The sequence below is a fragment of the Ruditapes philippinarum genome, unplaced genomic scaffold, assembly GCF_026571515.1.
Source record: "Ruditapes philippinarum isolate M1 unplaced genomic scaffold, ASM2657151v2 ctg208_1_1_1_1, whole genome shotgun sequence".
Lineage (NCBI taxonomy): Eukaryota > Metazoa > Mollusca > Bivalvia > Venerida > Veneridae > Ruditapes > Ruditapes philippinarum.
This window is the reverse complement of record NW_026858626.1, coordinates 227,028-254,200: the sequence shown is the minus strand read 5'-3', so window position 1 is coordinate 254,200 and position 27,173 is coordinate 227,028. Positions and strand designations below refer to the sequence as shown.

Below are 27,173 nucleotides of genomic sequence, written 5' to 3'. Positions count from 1 at the left end.
AAAGATGAAATAATTTGATTAAATAATTGGTGTTTTTATTATCTATATTCAAAAGATGAAACAATTTGATAAAATAATTGGGTTTTTTTTTATCATTTATAGAGAATGTTAAAGGATATAGGGCTATTTCTTATGAAACATTACTTATACAATTCATAAACAGTAAAATTATTTTGTTTCCATAATCTTATAACTATTTCTCAGAGTTCAAACATAAAATGTCTCTAGTCATTTAACAAACAAAAATAAAACAAATGTTTATAAACAGAATAAAATGTTCCAGAACAAAAATATGCTGATCTTTAAAGTACATGTATACAGGGTTTAATGTTTTGATTGCGCATTTCACGGGTATTTCTGTTATACAGGTATTATTGAAATATTCTTTTTCAAATTTTGTTAACTACTTTCTGCAATGTATTTGGCGGGCAGTTCTAGAATTTTGCACCTTTACTAACTTTTTTTAATTGAATGAATACACATTCATGCCAAAATCTATGAATAGTATTGAGATGGGCTAATTTTCCTTAAAACCTTGCAATTTTGTCTTTAATAAGTTACAAATGACCATTACTGAATAATGTACAATATCACACTTTGAAAGTGTTTAATTTATTACATTTTATTATTTTTTCTTCAAATTCAGTTTTTTTGGGGGTTTTTTTTTCCGCAAACTAACACTTTGGTTCGAAAATGAAAATTATTCCTTTGAAAAAAGGTAGGTTTTTTTTTTTTTAAGTAAGAAAGGGCCATAACTGAAAGACCAATGGGAGAATTGGATGAAATTTGGAGAGCCTTATTTGCTATTAAATATGCACATCCCTGCCAAGTTTCAAGAAATTGCACAATATGGATCTGGACATGCAATGCCATTTCAATATCCTCCTTCTGATTTTATGGACTGGCGATCATCAATGGTCATTTACTAATGACCACGCAAGTTCCTGAATATAGACTACAGACTAAGTCTTGTTATAATTATACATACAAACCTATGCTGTTCACTTATGACCCATCCTTGGAATAGCCATAGATGGATACACTAATTACTTATCCACAGACACTCTGCAAGCATTGCGAAATGTTTAACACCAAACACCCTGGCACTCTTCATTAAAACACTTAAAGTAACCTTTGATATTAAGCTACTTACCGTAGATACACAGCCCAAAATGTTCGTGCCGCTGGTGCAAACCTTGACGTCACAAACATACTTCCAGCATAATCATTCACAAGTCAAATTACATTTCCGTGAATTAAATTCCAATTCAGTCAATGTGTTTCACTGTCGGGCGGGAAATACCCAGAAATGTGCACAAAATGACAGAAAAGATCTGTTCTACTGCACCATACTGGGAAACAAACGTTCAATCAAACTCATAATGAAGTGTAATTTGTATACACTCCTCATTATTCACAATGTTTCTCAGTGCACCATTACCTTAAAATTTCCTTCATTTTCCCAAATTAGTTCCATCAAACAAAATCCCGAGGACATTTTACGAGCGGGAAATATTGAGCATGTTTGTAATTGTACATTACAGATAAATATCTTTTCTTAATATTAAAACAAAACTACCACAGCTCTTTTAATTGTATCCATAAACACTTGCTCAAACCAATACAATACACAAACCATTCAAATCAATCGACGTATTATATCTTTACATCAAAGAGAAACCGGTCGGACAAACAATCATATCCAAGTAAATCCCAACACTCACAGTCATAATCTATACCAATTAAATGACCAGGACGCACGAAGACGCAAACGGCCCGGCTATACAATTGCATGTTAAGTGGTAACATATATATAACATATACATATTAGACGATTACTTACTACTCCTCGCAAACAAACTAAAGGAAACAAGAGAACCACAGCCTAATGACTTTTTCTGGCGGTCCCTCCAGACCAAGTTCAGAATGTGTAATAACTTAGCATTCGTACGAGAAAAAACATCAGAGACATAATGCCGAATGGCCAATTTTTTCTTCCTCCCCATGTAGAGCAATAAATTACTTCTGAAATATGCAGCAAAAACTTGGCAACGACTTTTTAAGAGTACTACTAGCACAAATTATGGTATTTATTTATTCATATTTACATAACTTTACAGTTCCTGTCAATGATCTTATGAGACCCATGTCGATTCCTTTCTCAACAAACTTCAGTAGGTGATGGCATTACAAATGAAGGCCAAAGCTTTTATTATATCTTACTATCTTTGGGTTAATTGTACAAGACCCATGTCAATATGTTTATCAACAAATTGCAGTATTGAAGACATCAAAGATTTAAATGCTGAAGTTTTTACATAAATTACTGTTCCATATTATGACCGTGCAAGACCCATGTCAATTTGTTTATTAAGAAATTGCAGCATTGAAGGCATCAAAATTTTAACTGCTAAAGTTTTTACATAAATTACTATTCAATACCAATGTCAATTTGTTTATCAACAAATTGCAGTATTGAAGACATCAAAGTTTTAACTGCTGAAGTTTTTACATAAATTACTGTTCAATACCAATGTCCTTCAAGACCCATGTCAATACATGTTAAGAATTATCAGCAAATTGCAGCATTGAAGACATTAAAATCTTTATTGCTGAAGTTTTTACATAAATTTACTGTTCAATACTGTGATGGTAAAAAAGATCCATGCCAATATGTTAATCAATGAATTGCAGCCGCTATGACATCTAAATTTTAACTGCTGAAATTTTTATAAAAAAATTTACTGTTCAACGACCCATGCCAATTTGTTTATCAAAAAATTTCAGCCATGAAGACATCAAAAGGGTCCACTGCTAATGCAAGAAATGTCAGTAATAAAGTTCCAGTTAGCCCGCCTTTGTGCCACTAGAATGCAAATACTTTTTGTTTGTTTTTTCTTGTTTTCCTGCTGATTTTAACATCTGTTTTTGATCATAACACGGTAATCTTGGATAACTAACCAGTAATTACAAATTTCGCCACAAGTGACTGCCTATTAAGCCCACATAGATTCTAAATCACCTTTGAGAGACAAATGACCATACCACCCAATTGTCATGGTAAAATTATGCCTTGCCCGAGGATTGAACCGGTAACTTCCAAAATACTAACACGATGGTCTCCCTTTTGAGCTAAGATGCCAGACAAATAATGATATGGTAATCTACTATACTTAGATATTAATCACAACAAATAAATACCATGAATGGCATTAATTCTAAAGTTAGGCACCTTTTTCTTTTTTCTTTTTCTTTCTTAGACATGCTGACTGCTCAGGAAAGAATAATGTACTACCGTAGAAATGTTTTCACTTAAAAAACATTAAATACAGCATAGCATTGCAAGTATTATGACCATTAGAACAAAAAAAATTCCGTAGAGTTGCTGTTAATACAATTCACGACTCTTATTCAATACAGATGTCTCCATGGACCTTTTAAGGCCTATCTATTCCTGTTGTCTTCGTAATGGGCAAATAATTGGCTCTTTCAACCCCGTATTTGCTTTTACAGTTCGAGGGAATTTCGCCTGAGTGTTTTCTTTGAAGTTCAATTTAGCATGTAAACCTTCTGACACCAAAAATACACAACGGGAGTTTTGAAAAGCTATGAAATTATTTTTGATGTAACTCAAGCTGATGTTATTTTCGTATGGTTTATTGTATAAAAAAACGATCCAATATCAATATTTTCTTCCCTTTGGCTGAACAGTTGTAGAAACTTAATGGCATTCAGCATCTTTCAAAGTAGAGTCATAAATTCCTTTTTTATTTAATAAATTCGACAATTAGTGCTTTGTAAACATTTCACTTAATTGTGTTACCAATCTAAAAACATGGCCTTTTGATACAGTTGAACCTGTGAAACAGGCCATCATTGAATAAAATTTATTGTATCATAGTTTGGAGACCTTTCTGTTGAAAATGTGTCAGGGTTAAATCGTATACATATACATGCACAGTGCGTTAACTGGAGTGCGGGTATTAGTTACCCGCACTCCAGAGCATGCCCATTGATTGGCTCATTTTTGCTGGGGTTTACATATTGTGACGGCAGTGAAAGTGAAATCGACAGAAATGTCATATTTAGATGCTCGTTCATTGGTTCATTTTTGCCAGGGTTTCATATTGTAACAACAGGGAACGTGTTTTTATGTTTGACTATGATACAAAAGAGAAAGAACACCAAAACACTCGGTAATCTGATTAATACTCGGGGGGCTACGCCCCCTCGTACAAATCAGATAACCTCGTGTTTCGGTGCTCTTTCTATTACATATTTCTCATTTTTGAAAGATTGTTTATTCGACATACCCAGTGTAAATCTAGACTCAAAACTGTTTGTTTGTGCTATTTTTATCATCAAACCACTTAAATTCATGCTAAAATATTTCAATTCTAGGTCTAGAGAAATCTTTTTCAAAACAAGAGACGCGAGACAGGACACTTTACTGTTCTAAGTGCTTGTTTATATAACAGCACCCTGGATTATGCAGGAATTTCATAAAGGGGAATAATTCAAAGATAATCAAAGCAAGATTTATGGACCATAATCAGTGACCGCAAATCGAAACATAGAAATGTTTGTGAAATTTTATATGAATACATTCAGCAGTTGTATGGATAGAACTTGCAAGGAAAACATTAACCAGGAATTTCCAAGTTCATGAAGGGGAATAATTCAACAAAAGTCCATTACTATAATTATTGGCCATGCTACAATTATTGGCCTTTGACAATTACAATCTTCAACTTTAAACAAGTTTGTGGAGATCCCTGTCCATGCAAAACCTGTATTAGCAATTTCATAAGTTCATCAACAGGTATACTTCATTCAAAATCAAAGCTAGAGTTATGGCTTTGATCAACAGTCTTGAGTAGCTTATTCAATATAAAACTGTAAACACCCTAACCAAATGTTAAGCCAACAGTGTGAAGGAATCAGAAAAATTCTGCAGCATGACATGTGTCTCGCCTATAACTTAAAACACATGATTGAATCTAAGGTCTGCTGTGGCAGATCACATTTTAACATGTACACTAATCATTATATAATCACAAATATTCAATGTTGTATTTACCGTAATCTGCCATCAGCTGCAGCAGCGCCCCCTGGTATAATTTTTGTTATAAATATACTTGGATCGTCGTCTATATGTGGGTTATCACTTCCGCCAGCAATACTAAATCCCAGCCCTGTTGTACCCTGTAAATGAACAATAAGTCATCACTTAGTACCTGATATAGTAAGTTCAATTATAAACTCAATAATACAGGTTCAGTCTTCTTTTGAGCAGAATGATGGAACATTAAAAACAAGTTAATAACAGAGAACCATTGTTAATGATATTAACCTCTTTAAAGATGATTGGCACTATATGTATGGGGTGTATGTAGTAAGGTCTATTTATTGCTACAAAGACAGCTTTGATAGCTTTAAATGCTCCACCATACCTTTTTTAGCAGTATCTTTAAAGCTGTACTTTCATACTTAGTACAGTACTATCTATACAGTACTATAGAACACACTATTTAAAACACTTACATTATCTTACCTAGATAGTGATTATAATGATATACCAAACCCTTCATAAAACACTACAAACCTACACCTTACCCTTTACATAAAACTCATATAACACCTACACCTTACCCTTTACATAAAACTCATATAACATTTATCTATAAATCTATACCTTACCCTTTTTATGATAGTTTGTTTATATTGGGTTATACGTACAGTATAGGTCATATGTCCATGTTCCAGTTTAACTGGTGGAGGAGGACCTCAGGTGCTTAACTGTGCAGTTTCAGGCACAAACAGGCAACTGAGTAGAACCACCGACATTCCGTAAGCTAGCTGAATAGCTACCTCACATGAATAAATCCAAAGTCCCTGTTGGGATTCAAACCCACAGTGGTGAGGGGTAAGTAGTTTGAATTCAAGGACCTTAACCACTCGGCCATTGAGGATGTCCCTTTTATAATAGTACCTGACCCTTTTTCACTATTTTTAAAGCTATAAGTTACTTTCATATACAAAACTATATTACTTTTCATATACAAAACTATTTAATTATAATACTTTTAACCATACACTTCATACAGCCCTTTTTATAAACCTATACCTTACACTAAGAAACTAACCCATACTGTTACAAACTATGAACCTATACCATACCCTGTATCATACAAAAACTATAAACCTATACCTTACCCTTTCTAATGCAATTTCTTCATATTCCCATTCTCCTTCCCCATTCATCTGAAAAGACAAAAATAGAAAACATTAGACATTCAGTATAGCTAAAATCTGTTTAAAACATCTACTTTGTAGCAAATTACCTTTCAACTTAAAAAAAAATCTCTGGCAAACACTTTCACCTTTGTGCACTTCTTTATGTCTTGTCTATTATATTTGAGCAGAAAGTCTAATACTGTATGGCAATATATTCAAAGAGTTCCGCATGCTCTGTGGTACTACCACATAATTACACAGCTGTTCTGTAAACAATATATTGATTGCATCAGTGAATCAGCTGTAATGTAAGAGAATCGAAATCATATTTTACAAGAATATCGTATTATATATATTTAAAAACACTTATCCTGCTGAAACTGAAAGTGATTAACTCAGCCACCAGTTTAGAACCAGGGAGTCTGTACGTTCATGCAGTCTGACCAGGCTCTATAGTGTTGACTAACTAACTTTAAATTATCATCTTGATATCCCCAAAATTAATAATGGACGTTCCCAAAAATGGAAGATTCGCAAGTCCATTTCAGCAAGTGATAGGTTAAAATAGTTCAACTTTTGGGTAACAGCAAGATGCGTTGTTTGTTGTTGTTTTTGCGTGTTGATTTGTTGTTTTTTTTGTTGTTGTTTTTTTTTTCCTTCAAAATGTTCTCTAACTAGGCATTTGCCAAGGGAAGCAGTTGCCTAGTGGCTAAGGTGTTTGCATCTCCACCCAGGGGCAGGCACTACTTGGGTCACAATCATAAGGAAATATCTATGATTTTGTTGTTTATTTATTTCTTTGACACAAGAATGCTACTGAAGTAACATAGCACTGTTTGGCTAAATCTACGGGCATTAAGTACAGAGCAAGATATTTCTTTGATAGCAATTGTCTGTAACATAATTTTGATATGAGCCGCGTCACGACAAAACCAACATAATGGGTTTGCGACCAGCATGGATCCAGACCAGCCTGCGCTTCCGCGCAGTCTGATCAGGATCCATGCTGTTCACTTACAAACCCTATTACGAGTAGAGAAACTGATAGCGAACAGCATGGATCCTGATCAGACTGCGCGGATGCGCAGGCTGGTCTGGATCCATGCTGGTCGCAAACCCATTATGTTGGTTTTGTCGTGACACGGCTCATATATTATGCATGATGTAATCAGCAATACTGCAAAGTTCTGCTGCACTTTGAATTTCAGAACTATTCATAACTATTCAATATAAGTTTAGAGCAGTATTTATTACCATATGACTACTGTGTGACTAATGCAGTATTTAGGGCTATTTTGTATACATATTTTGACATTTATTTGTTAATTTTGTTTGTCTGTTTGATTGGGTTTTATGTCACACCGACACAGTATATAATATATTTTGTCAATTTACATGGATTGGAAGTGTCGGTTGCAATGGGCAAATTACTTTCTTTGTTCACTTCACTATATTTTACTTTTAAAATACATTTTCAAAATTTTCATGAATATTAGCTTGAATCTTGAGACATGCTGCTTTAAGACATATTACTTGTTAAGTCACTTTGAAAACGACATCATCAGCAATAGATCCTAACCACCATATTCTGTATAAAACTATACAATTGAATTAAAAAAAGAGAAATATATGACTGAAAAGAAACACCCAATAAATTTAAAAGAACATAATTATAGTGTTTTATTCTGCCAAACAGTTCCATAAATTTATATGATTTTTCATAAATTTATATACAGTGGAACCTGTCTAATCCGAACTCGTCCGGACCAGAAGAAAAGTTCGGATAAGAAAGGTTTCCGGATAAGAAAGGTTTCCGAATTAGAAGTTTCTTTTACATATTTGTTCATATTACATGTATTTGCAAAATAGTTTAGGGAAAGAAAACGGGAATGAATTTGAAATTGCAATTTAGATATTTTATTTTTGCAGTCTCATATCGTTCATTCTAATGCATGTGAATACAAAAATAAAGAAATGAAAATAAATAAATAGGCAAAAAAATATTATGTCCTCAAGGGTAAATTAACCTACGATGTAAAACAGGAGGCGGAGACATAATTAAATATTCGTACCAGCATTTGTCAATTGTTGTTTACTCTTATCCCATTCAGCGACTATCCGAATTCACTGACAGTTTCTATTAATTTTCATTGCTTAATCACGTATCATTGAATCCATTACAAAGGATTAAAAGATATTTTTATTGCATTTTATCAAAATATTTATTGAAGGTGACGAAAAACAATCAATTAAGCAATTATAGAAGATATGAAGGCAAGCTAAGTGTAATTTTCACACCTTCACAGATCATACGTTTCACCCATTAATCAAGTGAAATAACACATCAGTTTGGTGTATGTTTACACCTGCAAGATGTGCGATTATTTGTTATTTTGAATGAAGGTGTGACATTTGGCAAAATCTGAGAGGTAAATTTTAGAGTAAAATAAGAACAAAAATTGAAAAAAATCGTCCGGAATTCGGAGTAGACAGGTTCCGGATCCGAAAGGTTTTTTACTATTGAAAATAGAACGAATAAAATCGGGACCGGACACTTCGTTCGGATAAGAAAGGATTCCGGATTAGAAGGGTTCGGATTAGCAAGGCTCCACTGTACATCATATATTTCTTTGTAACTGAATGCCTCTGACAAAAATCTCCGAGGGAATCGGCATGTAATCTTGTAATGTTTACAGACGTTTATTTGGAGTGCATGATGATGCCTGAAGAGATTATGATGTGAATTCTTCAGAATAAATAACTTTCAATCATGAAATAGATCCTATCTCTTAAACAGCAATATCATGCAGCAAAAAACGATAAACAACACTTCATTCATTCCATGTCGAGTTGTCTCCCTTTTGTCTATCTCTTGTTTACACAAATTGCCTATTAAATTAAAATAGAACATTTTTTAAAACAACTCTTCTAAAACTTAATGACTGGCCAAGAAAATGGCCTTTGAAGACAAACCGACTGACTGTGAAAACATTAAGGCATCCAAATTTAATAGCACACTAAATCATACTTCAGTCTTAAGGAGAGCGGTCGCCTAGTGGTTAAGGTGTCTGCCTCTCAAACCCAGAGATCATTAGTTCAAGCCCTAATTGGGTCACGATCATGTTTCTTGATATGACACCAGTACTGGTTGGTCAAAAATTATTAAAAGTTGCAAGAACTAATGTTTCACAATCAAGCTTAAATAAATATGTTTTAACCAAATCAACAAACACCAGTCATTATAATGCATTATGTAATTTAACCCTTAAGCAGCCTCACAGCACCAATGCCATCAGTGCCCTCTGATTTTTTTCAAATAATGCAGACTAAATACTTTTGTACAATGGGATTTTTAAAGAATTTTCTTATGTGTGTCTGTGTGGACCTAACCAAAGAGAGGAAAGTTAAAACATTGAATTTGAGCTTTCAAAATTACACAACTCAAAGTTCAATGCTTTTTAAAAGATCTATCCTCTAAGAAAATCATTTCTTTCATTTCAAGCAAGATCAAAATAATTCCAATAAGCCATGATTATAAAAGTGTTTGAATGAATACTACTTTCATATATACAAAAGTATCTGTATTTCTATTTCCTATTCATAACATTAACATTATGATCCTTTTGAAACTGTAAAAGCAGCTGGCCTGTCATTTCGTAATATCAAGCAATATAAAAGAAAACAAATATTTGCCTAGAGATAAACAAAAAATGGTTAGCAGCATTCATTTCCAGGAAGATTTCTGGGGCATTTAATCCAGCAAATTTCCTAAAATTATCTCCAATAATCCACATAATCCCTTTAGTTTAATCAGACTCCCATAATTACTCCAGGAAAATAACTGTCTGTTAGGTTGACCCAATATCCAAAGTAATTACAACAAAGATGATAAGCACTATATTGGAATGAAGGCTACCCTAGAATGAACTCCATGCCACCACTCATGGCAATAAAGTGAGTGACCTCAACCTATAACTCTGTGATATAAATAGGCCTGGCAGGTAAAACCCATCAAAGTGCATGAAGTTTCAAATGGACAGACGACAGACCAGAACAATGTGACCTCAGACAGACTACAGACCAGAACAATATGCCCTCGGATAGTAGACAGACCAGAGCAATATGCCCTTGGATAGATGACAGACCAGAGCAATATGCCCTTGGATAGATGACGACCAGAGAAATTTATGCCCTTGGATAGTAGACAGGCCAGAACAATATGCCCTCGGATAGAAGACAGACCAGAGCAATATGCCCTCGGATAGTAGATAGACCAGAACAATATGCCCTTGGATAGATGACAGACCAGAGCAATATGCCCTTGGAAAGAAGACAGACCAGAACAATATGCCCTTGGATAGAAGACAGACCAGAACAATATGCCCTTGGATAGAAGACAGACCAGAACAATATGCCCTTGGATAGAAGACAGGCCAGAACAATATGCCCTTGGAAAGAAGACAGACCAGAGCAATATGCCCTTGGAAAGAAGACAGACCAGAGCAATATGCCCTTGGATAGTAGACAGGCCAGAACAATATGCCCTTGGATAGAAACAGACAGACCAGAGCAATATGCCCTTGGATAGTAGACAGGCCAGAACAATATGCCCTTGGATAGAAGACAGACCAGAACAATATGCCCTTGGATAGAAAGACAGACCAGAACAATATGCCCTTGGAAAGAAGACAGACCAGAGCAATATGCCCTTGGAAAGAAGACAGACCAGAACAATATGCCCTGGGACAGAAGACGACTGACAGAACAATATGCCCTGGGACAGAAGACAATATGCCCTCAGACAGAAGTCAGACCAGAACAATATGCCCTCTGATAGAAGACAGACCAGAACAATATGCCCTTGGATAGAAGACAGACCAGAACAATATGCCCTTGGACAGAAGACAGACCAGAACAATATGCCCTCGGATAGTAGACAGATCAGAGCAATATGACCTTGGATAGAAGACAGACCAGAGCAATATGCCCTTGGATAGAAGACAGACCAGAGCAATATGCCCTTGGATAGAAGACAGACCAGAACAATATGCCTATGATAGAAGACAGACAAGAACAATATGCCCTTGGATAGAAGTCAGACCAGAACAATATGCCCTAGGATAGAAGACAGACCAGAACAATATGCCCTAGGATAGAAGATAGAACAGAACAATATGCCCTCTGATAGAAGTCAGACCAGAACAATATGCCCTCGGACAGAAGATGACAGATTAGAACAGTATGCCCTGGGACAAAAGTCGACAGACCAGAACAATATGCCCTTGGATAGAAGACAGACCAGAGCAATATGCCCTTGGATAGAAGACAGGCCAAAACAATATGCCCTTGGATAGAAGACAGACCATAGCAATATGCCCTTGGATAGAAGACAGACCAGAAAGCAATATGCCCTTAGAAAGAAGACAGACCAGAGCAATATGCCCTTGGATAGAAGACAGACCAGAGCAATATGCCCTCGGATAGTAGACAGACCAGAGCAATATGCCCTCAGATAGTAGACAGACCAGAGCAATATGCCCTCGGATAGTAGATAGACCAGAACAATATGCCCTTGGATAGAAGACAGACCAGAACAATATGCCCTCGGATAGAAGACAGACCAGAACAATATGCCCTCGGATAGAAGATAGAACAGAACAATATGCCCTCTGATAGAAGGTAGACCAGAACAATATGGCCTCGGATATAAGACAGAACAGAACAATATGCCCTCTTTTGGTCAATGGGCATAAAAAATAACATAAAGATAAAATGTATCTATGTATGTGCTTTAAGGGGTCACAACTCAAAGTACTAAAATGCTTAAATATAATTATGCAGCCTATGGCTACAGCTTGGTGTGAGTGGTCACACATGGTCTGTATGCCACCCTAGCCCTCATCATAATTGCCAAAAGATCTCCAAAAAAATATAAGAAAACAATCAATTTGCCTATCTTTTAGATATGCAAGCAGTCAATGATTATTACAATATTGATCTTTAACCTAACTTTTAATGGGAAACACATGAACACATGGTGCTATCTTGGTGGTGAGAGGGAGGGGGGGTTCATATAAAAGTTTAACAGACAGTAAATGTTAGTGGAATCGGGGGGGGGGGGGGTGGCAGGAGGGTTCCGATCTAACCGCATGGGGGGTAGGAGAGGCGGTACGGGTATATAAAAGTTCAGCAGATAGGGGGGTCTACAAAAGTTTTGCAGACAGATTATCAACCCCTTTTTTTTATATCTCTTTTATATCAAACTAATTACTATCTTCTTCAATGGCCTCTACAGATTTATATAACAGTGGCTGACTCACCACTGAATATGTAGGTTTTTCCATTCACAATTGTTTCCACAAGAGTTACGTTTTATTACTTTTGCAGCCTCTCAAACAAGCCAACACCCTTGTATGATGCCAAGGCAAGATGAGAACATGTCTCTGTATATAAACTGTCTATTCCATGATACAATGATGCTTTGTTGAACTTAACAGTGGATATCTAACATGTTGTTTTAAACATGACAAAATCACCACTGCAGCACTTATCACATCATCATCATCATCATCATCATTACCATCATCATCAACAACAATTTTTTTATTATCATTGTAAACATTATCATCATCATCATTATTATCATCACCTTAATCATCATCATCATCATCATCATCAATAAATCTAAATCCTCATCATTCTTACTATCAACTATGACTAACAACCACCATCATCACTATTATTATAATCATTTCATCATCATCATAATTATAATTATCATCAATACCTTATCATCATCACCATCATTAAAACCATTTAATCACTTATATTTCTTTTCAAAATCTGCTAGATGTAACAACTTGACTAGTAACAAATGCACCATCATCATCATTATCACCATCATCATCATCATCAACAACAACAAAAGAGACAGCACCAGTCATATGACATTTACATACATGTTTATAGAATATTTTCAACATAGCTGCATACTCTACGACTAAGTATAGTGCCAGACAATCCAATTTAAGCAGTGTTTACACTGCATTACGTTCAAGTAATTAACTGAATAAGGAAGCCCCAGTGTTTAGATACTAACAAATGAATAACCATTAATACAAACCTTACATAATCCTTTAATACAACAATTTCCCCCTTTTATTTCCATTAAATCAAGAGCACTATGAGAAATGGAGACATTATAGGTTCTCCTCCGCAATTCTCACTATAATCACATAAAGCACAAGTGTACTTTTTCCATTATACAAAATCTGCATGTGTAAACCATATGTGCATTAATAAATCATGATACATGAAAACTGATGCACTTAACAACAAAATTTCACTGTAAGAAAAAAAATATGTGAAAGTTTTTTGAGAAATAACCCCTATGAACATTATAGGTCAGCCAACTTCAGGAAATAAAAACATTTTTTTTTTTTACAAATTTTACAAGTATTTACTCTCCTACAACAATCTTGAGAATATTCCAGGCATTTGTGCTCAGTAATAAACATAGATAAGAGTTTGTTCAAAAATAAATAGGTAATTACTCCCCCCTCCCCCCCACCTTAAATATAAACAGGCTTGTAATCGCTTCAAGCTCAAGTATTTATGCCATATGTTTTACTTTATTGTTATTTTTATTAATGTTGTTATCGTAAGAATATGAAAAACGTTTTTTTTCTATTTTTAGCTTCTTTGATAAGTAGTTAGCAATAGGTATGTGTCTAAAGAGTTCTGACCAAATGGTAGGCATCCTTCTAAAACCTGTTATGAAAATGTGTTTTCTTTTTCCAAGATGAGCTGACTGTTGAGTTGGTCATTATCACTTATCAAACGATTCATTTGAATTTCATGAACAGTTTGTCAGACTGCATTAAAGTATACTTTCACGTTTGTCCGGTGCACTTTCACTATTCAACTTATCTTTCTGTATAATTACAATTCATCTCTTCGACATTATAATACATGTATTCATTTTTACTCCCCACATGTTAAAAATTCATACGATACAATATAGTTTTTTACAGGTTTGGTAAAAAATCATAAGTTATTAAAAATGCCCTGTTTGGATCACTCGGACATAATGGAAGCTCAATGATTGTACCTATTCCAAATGAGCCAAGCCTTCTATTATCCTTTATCATGTAGATGAGAATGGCCAAAGAATCAGCAATGTGAAGTGAAAGTTGGCTATGCTAAAGTAAAAGCGGGGGAGAAGGAAGTTGGAGAGGCAAAAGCGGGGAAGGCAGAAGAGTCGGGGGGTGCATAAGTGAGGGAGAGGGAATGGGTGTGGCAGAAGTAAAGATAGACGAGGGGATGAGTGAAGAGGGGAAGGCAGAAGTTGGGAAGATGTAAGTCGGGGAGGCAGGAGTTTGGAGAGGTAGAAGTGGGGGAAGCCAAAGTGGGGAGCAGAAGTGGGGAAAACAGAAGTGGGGGAGGAAAAGTGGGATAGAGGGAATGAGTGTAATAAAAGTTAGGAAAGGTGGAAGAGAGAAGTGGTGACAGAGAAGTGGGAAATGTAGAAAAGGGGAAAGCAGAGGTTAGACGTTAAAGTGGGCAGGCAGAAGTGGAAGAGGTAGCTAGAAGATACAGAGGTGAGAAGAGGTAAAAGAGAGAAACTGGGGTGGCGGAGGCAGAAGTGTGAAGGCAAGCCAGAGTTTACATTAGGTGGCGGGCTATAGTACTAGCCGGCTATCAGTAACAACATCCTTTTAGCACAGTCACTCGATGTAATTATATCATTCTAGAGAAATTATCATTACAGACAGGACATAAAACATTTGATATAGCAGACCTCCCATCAATAATATGCCTGCATCCCTGGGCTATGATTATATAAAGTTTATGAATTCCTCCTTACACAATATCTATCAATTTGTGAGCATTTTTCTCCTAGAAATATCAATTACAGCTGATCATGACAGATGTTCTTCCTGTCTGACAATACAGCACAATTTTTCCCTGATTAATGTATGACCACCAAAAAAACACTGACTGCAAGCTTGGACATCCTTTCATCTGATTAACTTGTTTGTATCTTTAAGTTATCTGTCTTGTATGATTCTCCTTGTATTTCTTGTATTCAACACTGACTGCACTCAAAATTTATGTAAATTTATAGACTTATCCAGCTCTGGATTTGGAACGATTCATCATTAATTAATAATTACAGGAAATTTCTATTCTTAAATACTGAAAAATAAGCGGTAAATTATCTGGCCTGATATTAATGTAGGCGGACAAGGCTCTTCACTGGCAGTATTAAATTAAGACTCATCTCACGCTGATGCTGCAAATGCTATTATTGTTAATTGTATTTAAATATTCAACAGAAAACATGCTTCTTAAAATTTATACCAAAGAAGCAAAGTTGTTTATTTCAATTATTTCCAACAACAATAGTTTACTTATTAACTACCTTAAAGAATGATATATCTTTAAGTTTATATAGTATCACAGCAAAAGTCATATGGTGATCGAGGAAGAGCTCTGCAGGTTCCCCTACAATATCACAAGTGGCACCATAGGCCATACCTGGATAACTTCCTTAAATTTTTTTTTTTTCTTTTAAGTGTCTGGAGGGATTCAAACCGGCAGCAGAAAATCACAAGTGATTTAATGTTAGTTACCTTAAAACATGTGGTCATAGCCTATAGATAGAATTATAATACACAAGTTATAATAATTCATGGTCTGCACTGGCCGTATAAGTGAAATCAGTTGTTGCAAGCAAGGTAAAGGTTAACCACTCTGAGCTGCACAAAAATATAAACAAATCACTTTCATCCATAAATACTTCATGAAAAATCATTTCCCATTGTCTTATTTTGAGGCCCTTTTGGAAACCAATGTGTTAGTATCACTGTAATATATTACATACTTTACTTACTATTCTGAGTAGGTAAAAAAAAGGGCATTGGACACTAATGTCATGTCAGCATCTCATTCATAAAATCCTTTTAATTCCTAGACATTTTTTGTAAAAAATGTATTTGCAGTGCTAAATCAATTTCTTCTTCTACAAATGTTGCATTAATATAAATGTCAAAGTAATTAAGAATGACACCATTTTTTCCCTGCATTTCCCATTAAAGACCATCAAAGTTCTAAAAAGGACAGAGACCAACACATATTATTACATAATCCTTCAGTTGACAGGTGGCCACATTAAAGGAGCTCCACTGACTTTAAAAAGCCTAAAAACATAAAATTTGAGATTCTTGCACAGATTGAGTGATGCACTTAAAATAATCTGCAAAAGATGATAAAGAGAATGATAATTATAGTCAAGAGTCAAATTGAAAATTGAATTTTTTGCACCATTTTCAGTGCAGTTTGAGTAAAAAGCATTGAAATGCTTCTAAATTTTTGGTCAAGTTGCACAATAAAAATGATTATTTTGGGAAAATGGACTAAGAGAATGATCTGAAATTTTGCACACAAGTTATTCAACTTATTAGGTTAAGACCTTCATCAAATGGTACAGAAGTCTCGAAAAAAAACATATTTCCAGTCCCTTCATTTCAAAAAACCTCAGCTGAGTCCCTTTAACAATTAGACAAACTCTTTATAATCGCTTAATTATACAAACACACATAAAATTAATATCATTCTATAACAATCGAAATTATCCGAATAATTTAATCAAATTTTTTCACATACCTAATGTTTTAAAACACATAGATAAATCAGAATTTTCATTTCAAATAAATCCTCTCATGTGTGTTATTTACTTTCATATATCCTTACAAAACAAGATATTATAGAAAACACTTCAGCAAGAACTTTCACAAGGCAATTGAAACATAATTCAGACAGGCAATCTTTTATAACCTAAGACTGAACAGCTGTTGAAGAACTTACTGTAAAATGCAGACATGCATTTACCACACCATCATTTCATATTGGCGATGTTGTTGTTTCTTCACTGTTGCTTTTGTGAACTTGTTACTTTTTTCATGCAATCAAAATCTTGTTTCCAGGCCAGGAGTTTTATTTCTTACAAAATTATTTCAAAAATTTCAAATTTTTGATTCTTAAAAGGTCACTGTGTACATAATTTTACATCAAGGGAGATCAGGCATATCAGTAAGTAAAATGAACAATTTCACCATACATACCAAGTTTCAGGTAAATACTTCAAGTATAAAGCTTACACCCCCTGGATCCAGAACTTGCCTAGGGACCTACAGAATGTGATCAGTATCTGATATAATGCCTTACTTTCTTACCACATTACCAGAGTTTTGTTCAGAATGTGTGTTAATTAACATTTTTCACATAATACTAAAAAGTTACAATTCTCTCTGTATTCTACCACATAACTTTCAGTAAAGTGATTACCTTTAACCTAAGATTTAACATTGAACATGTCAAATATAATCAAAACTTTAATACTATTGACTTTTAAAAAATACTGAGGGGTCAAAATTAACACTGGCAGCGTTTTTTATAACATATATTGATTAATATTTGCAGCATATTATATTGATTTATATTTGAAAAATATTATAATTATTTATATTTGCAAAATGTTATTTTTATTTATATTTGCAACAGATCATATTGATTAACATTTGCAGCATATAACATTGATTTATATTTGCAGCATATCATATTGATTTATACTTGAAACATATACTGATTTATATTTGCAACATATTATATTGATTTATATTTGCAACATATTATACTGATTTATATTTGCAGCATATTATATTGCTTTATATTTGTTGCATATTATATTGATTTATATTTGCAACATATTATATTGATTTATATTTGCAACATATTATATTGATTTATATTTGTTGCATATAATATTGATTTATATTTATAGCATATTATATTGATTTATATTTGCAACATATTATATTGATTTATATTTGTAAAATATTATGTTGATTTATATTTTCAACATTATGCAATATATTATTCACAGGGTGAGAATTTTTTTATCCTGACCAGGACTGGGGGGACCCTTGAAATATCTATCGTTCCTCAACTCAACCCAGAACTTATGTCCCAGAAATGCTTTAAAGGGAGCCTCTATTTAATCCTACACTCAAATTTATTATTATAATACTATAAGTAATGATAACTCACATATAAACCTTTTTAAATATGAAATCAAACATAAGTTCCGATAAATATAAACATAATTCAGCATTGTTATCTCAGGTAAAATTCTTAAAGACATTTTTCCTTTTAAATCATTTATGATACTTTCAAAAAATGATTGTTTACTTTTTGTTTCTATAGCACTTATGATAAGAAAATGGATGGCAGTTAAATTTATGTATGTGAATTTAGTCTCTTTGATATAAACTTCTTCTTTTAAGATAAGTTATCTTCTCACAAATAAAATCTTAAGTAGTTTTGATTCTTTCTAAATTAAACGTAAAGAAATCTTTATCATATATATCAGATAACAGAATAATTTTGAGATAAATGAATTGTTAAGATTTTAATAACTGAATTATTTAAAAGAATTAACTGAATTATTTAAAAGAATAAATAGATAACTGATTCATTAAGGGAGATAACTAAGTCATTAAAAAGATAATTGACTCATTAAAAAGATAGCTTAATCATTAAAGAGATAAATGGATCTTAAATATTTAACTTTATCATTTAAAAGAATGAATCATTAAAAGATAGGAGAATCATTAGGAGATAACAGACTAATTAAAAGATAACTGACTCATTGAAAAAGATAATTGAAATATGAGATAACTGAATCATTAGGTGATAACTAAATCATTAAAGAGATAAAATCATTAATAAGACAGAATTATTAAACAGATAGCTGAATCATTAAAAAGATAACTGAATCATAAAAAAGATAACTGAATAATTAGGAGATAACTGAGCATTAAAGAGATAACCAAGTCATCAAGAGATAACAATCAATAAAGAGACACATGAATAATTAAAGAGATAACTGAATCATCAAGAGATTAATTGAATCATTAAGAGGTAAATGGATATATAAAGAGATAAATTGATCATTATGAGATAAATCCATCCCTGCATTATTTCAAGCAAACATGGGCACCTGAGTAGAACTACTGACATTCCATAAGCTAGCAGGATACCTTCCTAATTAAAAGAATTCATAGTTCCTCGCAGGAGCTAGTTTTAGTATTATCAGAAGTACAAAAATTGAGCTACCAACAGTATAGAGCCCAGTCAAACTGCACATAAGTGCAGAATGGCTTGGCTCTCGCATTGGTGGCAGCAGAAAATCACTTTCAGTTTCAGACGGTTAAGGGTTAAATCCTTGATTTTCCCATTTCATATTTAATAGCATATCATCAAAGAAACACTTATCAACCAATGAAGATCAAAATATAAAACCAACATATAATCACAACAATTTCTCTTCTTTAGTCAAAGTTTATACTTAATATAGTACGACACTAAAGCATGTACTTTCTTTTTAAAAACTTATCTTGGTACTTACATATTCATCATCGTCCACATCGGAACCTTGGGGCTGAAAATAGACAAGAAAAATTGTTAACATTTTAAAACATAATGCGATATAAAAAATAATTGAAAAAATAATATCTGCAAGAATAAAACTTTTCATATGGTAGTCTGTCAGGCTAAACATTGGCAAATATCATGCATGAATCCTGCCCCCTCAAACCAGCCCAACTCCCCAACTCTTCACTAAAATACTCGCCAAACACTTCTGAAATACAAAATTTATCAGAACTCGAGGAGAATATCAGAATAATTGCAATCTCATACTTTCGTTTCTCATGACAAAACATGGAAGAATTCAAGTAAATAAATATCTGTCATAAAGTTACCTACAGTTGAAAATGGATGTATCCGATTTTGACCAAACATTGCGCCCATTCCAGTTTAACCAAAATAAAAAAAAGGTAGAGAAAGATAGAAACGTCGGAGCCAATCAACTTCCCCAAAAACATACAAAATTTCAACCAATCATGCACAAACATGCATGAAACATCATAGAAACATAGGCCGTGCCATCTTTTCTTCTTTCCCCGGCTAATTTCGGTTTCATTTTTTATATGACCGCATATATCTAATGCAATATGTACCGACACCAACCGAGAAAATCTTGGGTTCACTTGTCTCTTTAGCTCTAAAAGCTTTCATGAATATTTTAATATTTCAGAAGACAATAAAACCAGTTAAAGATCTAATTCCATTTCTAGTAATACAGTCTGCATCAAAGTCATATGCAATATTACTGTTATCATCTACGTTTCCAGACAATAAATAAAAAAATTCCCGCTGCAAACTGGTGTGTAATTTTCAGTTTTGTTTCGCGAAGCGAACAATTATCGAAAACAGTCTGTATATAACAATTAAGTAATTACAGCACCCATTTCAGGTACAGTTTGGCGATAATATACCATTAAATATATTAGAATCTTTCGTCCAAATGGCTACTGTCAAATGTATTAGAATATATGCGAGCTATAATCAACTCATATAGACAATGAGATTCCTCAGCTTGGTTAAATCTAGATCATCAGTCTGTCAGTTAATAGAGCATTTCCAAATAAATTCAAAAATAGAACGTATTTGTCCGCCAACTGTCACAAAAAATATTTCCTCTTTGATCTTTTTGCCAAATGGAAAATATGTGTACTTATCTATCATAGCCTTTTTCATTTAAAGATACTAATTCTCACCAAATCTTTCATGCATATTTAACAGCTTAAATGGCTAAAGTTGAGAGACTATCCTGTTTTCAAACAAGAGCTGCCTTTTTAATTGGAGAGAATGCAATACTTGAAAGTAGCCGGAATTTCACTTAGGGAAAAAATCAAAGCAAAGTTTTGAATCTTGGTCAGTGACCTACATTTCTGACCCAGCAGATAAGTATATTTCAAATAAATACCTAGTGGTTGTGGAATTATAACTTGTATGCACTGAAGAACAGTAACCAAATTGTTTAATTGTTTCAAATTGTTCATAATTTAGTCAAAATCCATGATAGAGTTATGGGTCTTGGATAGTGACCTACAATTATGATATCTCGAAAGGATATGTGAAAAATTTTCAGTGAATATCATGAGAAATGGTGTTGCACTGGAAACCTAATCATGTGAAACACACCATGTTGAGTAGGATAACCCCCAAGTAGTTTAAAGACTAAATTTCAATACTTCAAAGAAGATATGGAAGACTACTGTCCATAAAAATACAAGACATGTAAATTGAATTACAGGTATGGTTTAATATTAATTGGACACAAATGGTATATTATTATACATCAAAGGTTATAATATCAACACAATTAAATATGACCTTCACCTTCTAAACTACACATTTACACAATTGAACATGTTTACACATTGGTTTTTAATGAAAGTACTATAAATAAGATGGCTTATCAGCTGAACAAAATTAACAGACCACTTTTGATCTAACTGTAGAACAAATCTTTGAAGAATAAAGGTTAAACAAACTGTTTATACTTTTTCCACAGGTCAAGTAAACATTGACCTTCGACCTTCCTGAGAATTTATAAGAATCAGCAGTTTACCGTAAGATAAAATAACTAGCAGTAAACTTCCAGATGTTAACAATTCACCCTTCCATTATCAGTAAAAGTTTTAATACAGTAAACTTAACATTGGCATTACAACATCAACTGAGCAAATTTTGATATTTTGTTTGAATTGTAAAAACTCCAAAATGTTCATAATAAAATTCCTACATTTTATTCACATTAATGCCCACACTGTAAAAGTGTAATGATACTGGTCATCAAATATTGAAACACTTCACTCTTTTATGTGCAAAAGCTTTTTACTGGTGTAAATATTTGATAACCCTCTAGACCTTCCTACAATATTAACAGTTCCAATAAATAAAGAAACGTAACTCTAGCAGGAAAAACTTAACTATTACTTCAAGAGTTGTCTATTCATAAACTGCAGCCAATTTTGAGATGCATTTGTTTCTCTGGGAAATTAATTTTTTCATTAATTCTTGCAATTCATCAACACATGTGCTAACTTAATCCCAGTCTTTTAATGTCCTGACTTCCTCAATTTCACTGCTTGTTTAAGAAATACATTTTTGACTTCAAAATTTTAATTTTTCAAATTTCAAATATTACTGTTCAAACCAGTGTTATAAGGTGCTGAAATAAAGACCTCTCTTCTTGACCTCCTATGTTCAAAGTCAGTCCCTTAATTGAAAAGAAAATGTTAGTCCCATAAGAAATTTATTAAATGTGATTCAAAGCCGATATTTGTTGCACACTGCTTTTTAGGTAGTTTTATTTCCAAACGGAGTGTTTGCACCCAGGGAGCATTTTGAAAAACAGTGACAAAAATCAGAAGTGTTACACATTTATATTGAATACTGATTCTATGTTAACACAGTTAATTATGACACACACTATTTCAGACAACATTCCCACGACCCCCTTCCTTCCAAACCAAAGTCACACTAGTGCTACATTATACGACCGTATAACTTACCGACTCAGACCCCTGAAATCAACAATACAAGAAAAAATTGAAGAAATCATTATTCACAAATGTAAATCTAAAGAAACCAATTAAAACCTATTGATATATATTATATTCCTGGCAATGCTTTTTACATGTGGTGCAACATTACTGTGGTTCACCAATGTATTGTGATGAAAAGTCGGCCAATACATTTAGGTACAGAACCCTTGTACCAGAGACATCTTCATCTGTATTTGATCAAATATATGATTAAATAATCCTATATCAACTATTTCAAGCACTACCTTCACCTTTTTATTGTTTGATGAAGACAAACAATAACCATTCAAATACATTTAGATGAAAAAGTATTATAAATATTTCTTAGAGCTAATAGCATGCCGAAAATCCACAGAGGCATTAGAGCAAGTGCTTCAATTATCGACAGTCTATAGTTATCGACAGTTTTATTATTTTTCATTATTTAAAATTTTCAAATTAACTTGTCAAACACATTTGAGGTAATCTTTTCCCTGAAACACTATCTACACGTTCCTTTTGCTATTTTGCAAAAGTCCACGGAGTTTGGTCAAGTCAAATTTGCATGCATTTTACAACCGTTGCATCAATTTGTTTACTAGACAGGACAGCTTACGTCACAGGGTAAATCAGTCAGTTACGTAATATCTTAAAGTTGTGATTTTCGCTTTATTTTTCCGAGAGTTATTCCACTTTGTTTAGTCTAATATAAGATGTGTATGGGTTACAGACCACTAAATATGCAATATTAACGGTATTGATACAGTTGTAGGGGGATGTCGATAACTACGTCCAGTAAACAGAAAGGTCTACAGTTATCGACACATTGCAATTTTTAAATAAAAATTTATGTTTTAAAAACAATTTTATTGAAGAGTATAAAAATAATGTAACTATATAGAACATTAATGTTTTATTTAATTATCCATTTACATACAATGTTCAACAGTAAACATTTAGTTCTACCTCAGACAAATTTAAACTTTAAAGATGATAGGTTTCAATACAGTCATGAAAGAACATTACTCCTGTTCTAGACGTCATCTCAAAATCAAAAGAGGGTCCAATACTTGCCACCCAAAATGAGGGGAAGTTGAAGTCAACTATGAGATGTAATGGGATGTCGAAGGTAAAGGCTGCCAGGCTATATGTGGTTCCAAGGACCACCCTTTTAGATAACCATTTGGGAAGAGTTCCTGAAATGCCATCAAGGCCCGGACTTCCGTCAGTTTAGACTCCTGCTGAGGAGAAAGCTCAAATAAACTATGCAAATCTGATGGCAAAAGTTTTACCTTGAATTTTATACTCTGTTGAAATCGGAAAACAAAAATTATATGCTGAAATAATCTATGAAGTGCACCTTTTAATGATGTTATGGTTCATGTATTTCAACTACAAATGTATGCAATTTTGATAACTTCTTAAATAAAACGTTTCAAATCAAATTTCCTATATATATTAATAGGTTCTTCATCTATTTTAAACACATTTGCCATGACTATGAATCTTTATTTTATATTTCAGGTTATTCACTATCCAAGAAAGAGATTTTGACTAAGTTCTTAAGTGATCAGTCCTTTTCCCCTTAATATATCCTGAAGGCAAGTGGGTCCATCTGACTCTGAGCTTATAGTAGCAACTACATGTACTTCAACTGTCTCAGACAAGTCTTCTGCCTTTAATAAACTCATTATCCCTGAAATAAAGAAAAGAAAAGTCAATTCCTTTAGAAATAAAATCCCAAAAGTGTTGTAAGGTTCTGTTGCTTTGAATTTGTTAATGTGAGAGAAAGTAAGAGAAGACCAGAAGAAGAGGAGTAAGAAAGACAGAAAGATAAAGCAAGAAAAGTGAGAGAGGAAGAGAAAGAAAGAAAGGAAGATTTGTAAAAGATAATAAAGAAAGAAAATAAAATTGATAGAAAAGAAAAAAGGTAGAGGCAGATATATGCCTGCAATACCTCTTCTGAGGAAAATATACCATACATGGATTCCGATGATGATGATGATGGTGGTATTCAAATGCAATGGTTTGTTGAATTAACTATGTCAGTATGTTATCTTATACTTACATCAAATGTATGTTACCTTATACATGTACTTACATTACAGTCTTTACTATCTCTGCTTACATCAATATATCTGAATAAAAAATTGAAATTGGTTATTGACTTATCATTTTTCTAAAAATTTAGGGCACATCATTTTTCTTAAAATTTAGGGGTCTGAAACTTGGGTTCAAAGTTCAATTCAATTAAAAAAAATAAACTGCAAACACATGAAAATCACGATTTATTAATTTAAGTAAATACTTTTTGCAATATAATGATTGTCATGATATTATAAAACATAATTATTATCAATATGTCCATTAAAAAGGATTAGTGTCCTCAATTAAAAAGTACCTGTCGATAATTGCGTCCATGTGTCGATAACTACAGCCTTAGAATTAGTAGTTACTACCGAGTGTCACGCTGTGTAAAAATAATTGGAACCGGGAAATACCCTTCTAAACAACCAATCAACGATTGTTTTACATAGTAGAATTCAATCAAATGGAAATAAACAAATCGATAATTGTACGATGGCTTTTTTGGGTTAACCTGTCGATAACTGCAGCACTTGCTCTAGTTATATTTTGTATTTCATAACAATCAATGTATTGTATGTAATTAAGCTAATATCTTCACCTTAGTGAAGAAACGGGTTGACTCATATTGAATTATATATAAGGATTTTACCCATTACTGCACTAAAGTAGTAATATATATATATATATATATATATATATATTACAATACAGGTTCACTGTATCACAACATAATGATTGTGCACTGCGGGTCTGAACATCATACTGTTGCACCCCTGCTTTTCATATATCTATAAAAGTTATATTCACATATCAATCAAATCAAAATTAGTCCTTTTTACACCCCTATAGCTAAAATAATAACATATAAAATAAAACTGATCAATTAAAATAATAGTCCCGTCTCATTATATCAGGTTTATATATAATACATGTACAATGTATATTATCTTGAAATTACTCTATAACTCTTTCAATATCTTTAATAAAGAGGTAATAATTTACGTTGTCTGTCTCTGGTGTTAAAAATAGCGCAGGTCTGTCTGTCTGCACATCTCCTCAATATTGAATGTCTAGACTTCAATCTGTTAGCTACTAAATTAAGTACTTTAATAGACATACATTTGACAGTACAAAAACCAAAAGCAGGCGAAACTCAAGTGCCCTCTAAACAACAGACAGTTCTGGTTGACTCAAAGCAGGACCATCTGCCCTTTAGATCATAATGGTTGAATTGATTTCTGCTTACTCATAAATAAATGAAATTGAAAATGAGGGAGTATGGAATTGTGAAAGGAGAAGGCAATGTTATTTAAAACGGCAAATATGATAAGACAGGCAGTATGAATTTGTTACAGGAAAGCAATATTTAACCGAAAAAAAACATAATTGACCACTAGGCTGCATGATTTTGTGAAATGAAATGCTATGTTAAAAACCAAGAGCCATGAGTAAGAGTCTGCATGATTTAGATAGAGTAAGTGAAGCAGCATTTGGCAACATAAGTGACATAGAGGCAGATGGTTCTGTGAGCGGGAAGTAATATTTTACACACCATTATAAATAAATGACAGATTCCGTATGATTTTGAGTGAGCAAAGCAACATTTAGCAACATAACTGTCAGAGAGGCACTATGCAGTAGAACTTTGGTAAGTTGGATTTGAAGTGACTTCTTGCATTAAAACTTCGAGACACAGGGACTTCGACTCATGTATCAGTTAATGACAAAACTTCGAGCCAATGATGTTTACAAGTGACTTACAAAAGGCATAACAAAAGGGCAGGATGGTAACTTAACTGGTTCAGAGCTAAGATACTTAATGTGATTATCAAAAGGACAGGATGATAACTTAACTGGTTCATAGCAAATATACCAAATGTGATTATCACAACATCGGGTCTCGGAAAAATCCAAACCACACCTTCGACTCATTAATGGTCAAATGTTCTCCAGTTATTCTTTACGGACCACAGAAAAGACTTCAAAACATTGGAAAAATCAACTGTATATAGGTTTTGCTTAAACACATCTAGCAAAATCAACTAATTGAAGTTCGACATATAGAAGTTCTTTGTATTATCGAAGCCAAATAGAAAACACAAGGAGACATAAATGAAGAGAGATGCAGCATGGTTTGATTATTCTTTTTTTTTTTTTTTTTTTTTGATGAAAGGCAATATATTAATACCATCAGGCATAATATGACAGGAAGGCAGCAACTGATTGCCACCTATACAGCTCTGGCAACACATCTCTGTAACTCTCCTATTACCCTTCAGAGACTTAACACCATGTCTGTCATGAGAGCATACACAGATTCTGTGCACTCTATTAGTCACAAGGGACGTC

General features: G+C 33.4%; 1 protein-coding gene and 1 long non-coding RNA gene across 8 annotated transcripts in view; both read right to left on the bottom strand.

The window, feature by feature from the left end:
* LOC132753743 (disks large homolog 2-like) overlaps positions 1 to 27,173 on the bottom strand; it is a 156,469-nt gene that overhangs the window by 88,864 nt on the left and 40,432 nt on the right. For 5 of the 7 annotated variants that reach the window (XM_060744256.1, XM_060744259.1, XM_060744257.1 and 2 more), the window contains 3 exons: positions 19,709 to 19,741; positions 6,217 to 6,264; positions 5,081 to 5,205 (listed from right to left, as the gene is read on the bottom strand). In XM_060744256.1, the coding sequence (XP_060600239.1) occupies positions 5,081 to 5,205; positions 6,217 to 6,264; positions 19,709 to 19,741 (206 nt within the window). Of the gene's footprint in view, positions 1 to 5,080; positions 5,206 to 6,216; positions 6,265 to 13,360; positions 13,510 to 16,905; positions 17,046 to 19,708; positions 19,742 to 27,173 lie in introns of those variants that run through there. The other 2 variants (XM_060744262.1, XM_060744261.1) reach the window with 2 other exon arrangements.
* On the bottom strand, positions 23,122 to 25,363 carry LOC132753744 (uncharacterized). The gene is made up of 3 exons (XR_009629007.1): positions 25,138 to 25,363; positions 24,838 to 24,874; positions 23,122 to 24,432 (listed from the first exon to the last, which is right to left on the bottom strand). It is a non-coding gene; the product is annotated as an uncharacterized LOC132753744 (long non-coding RNA).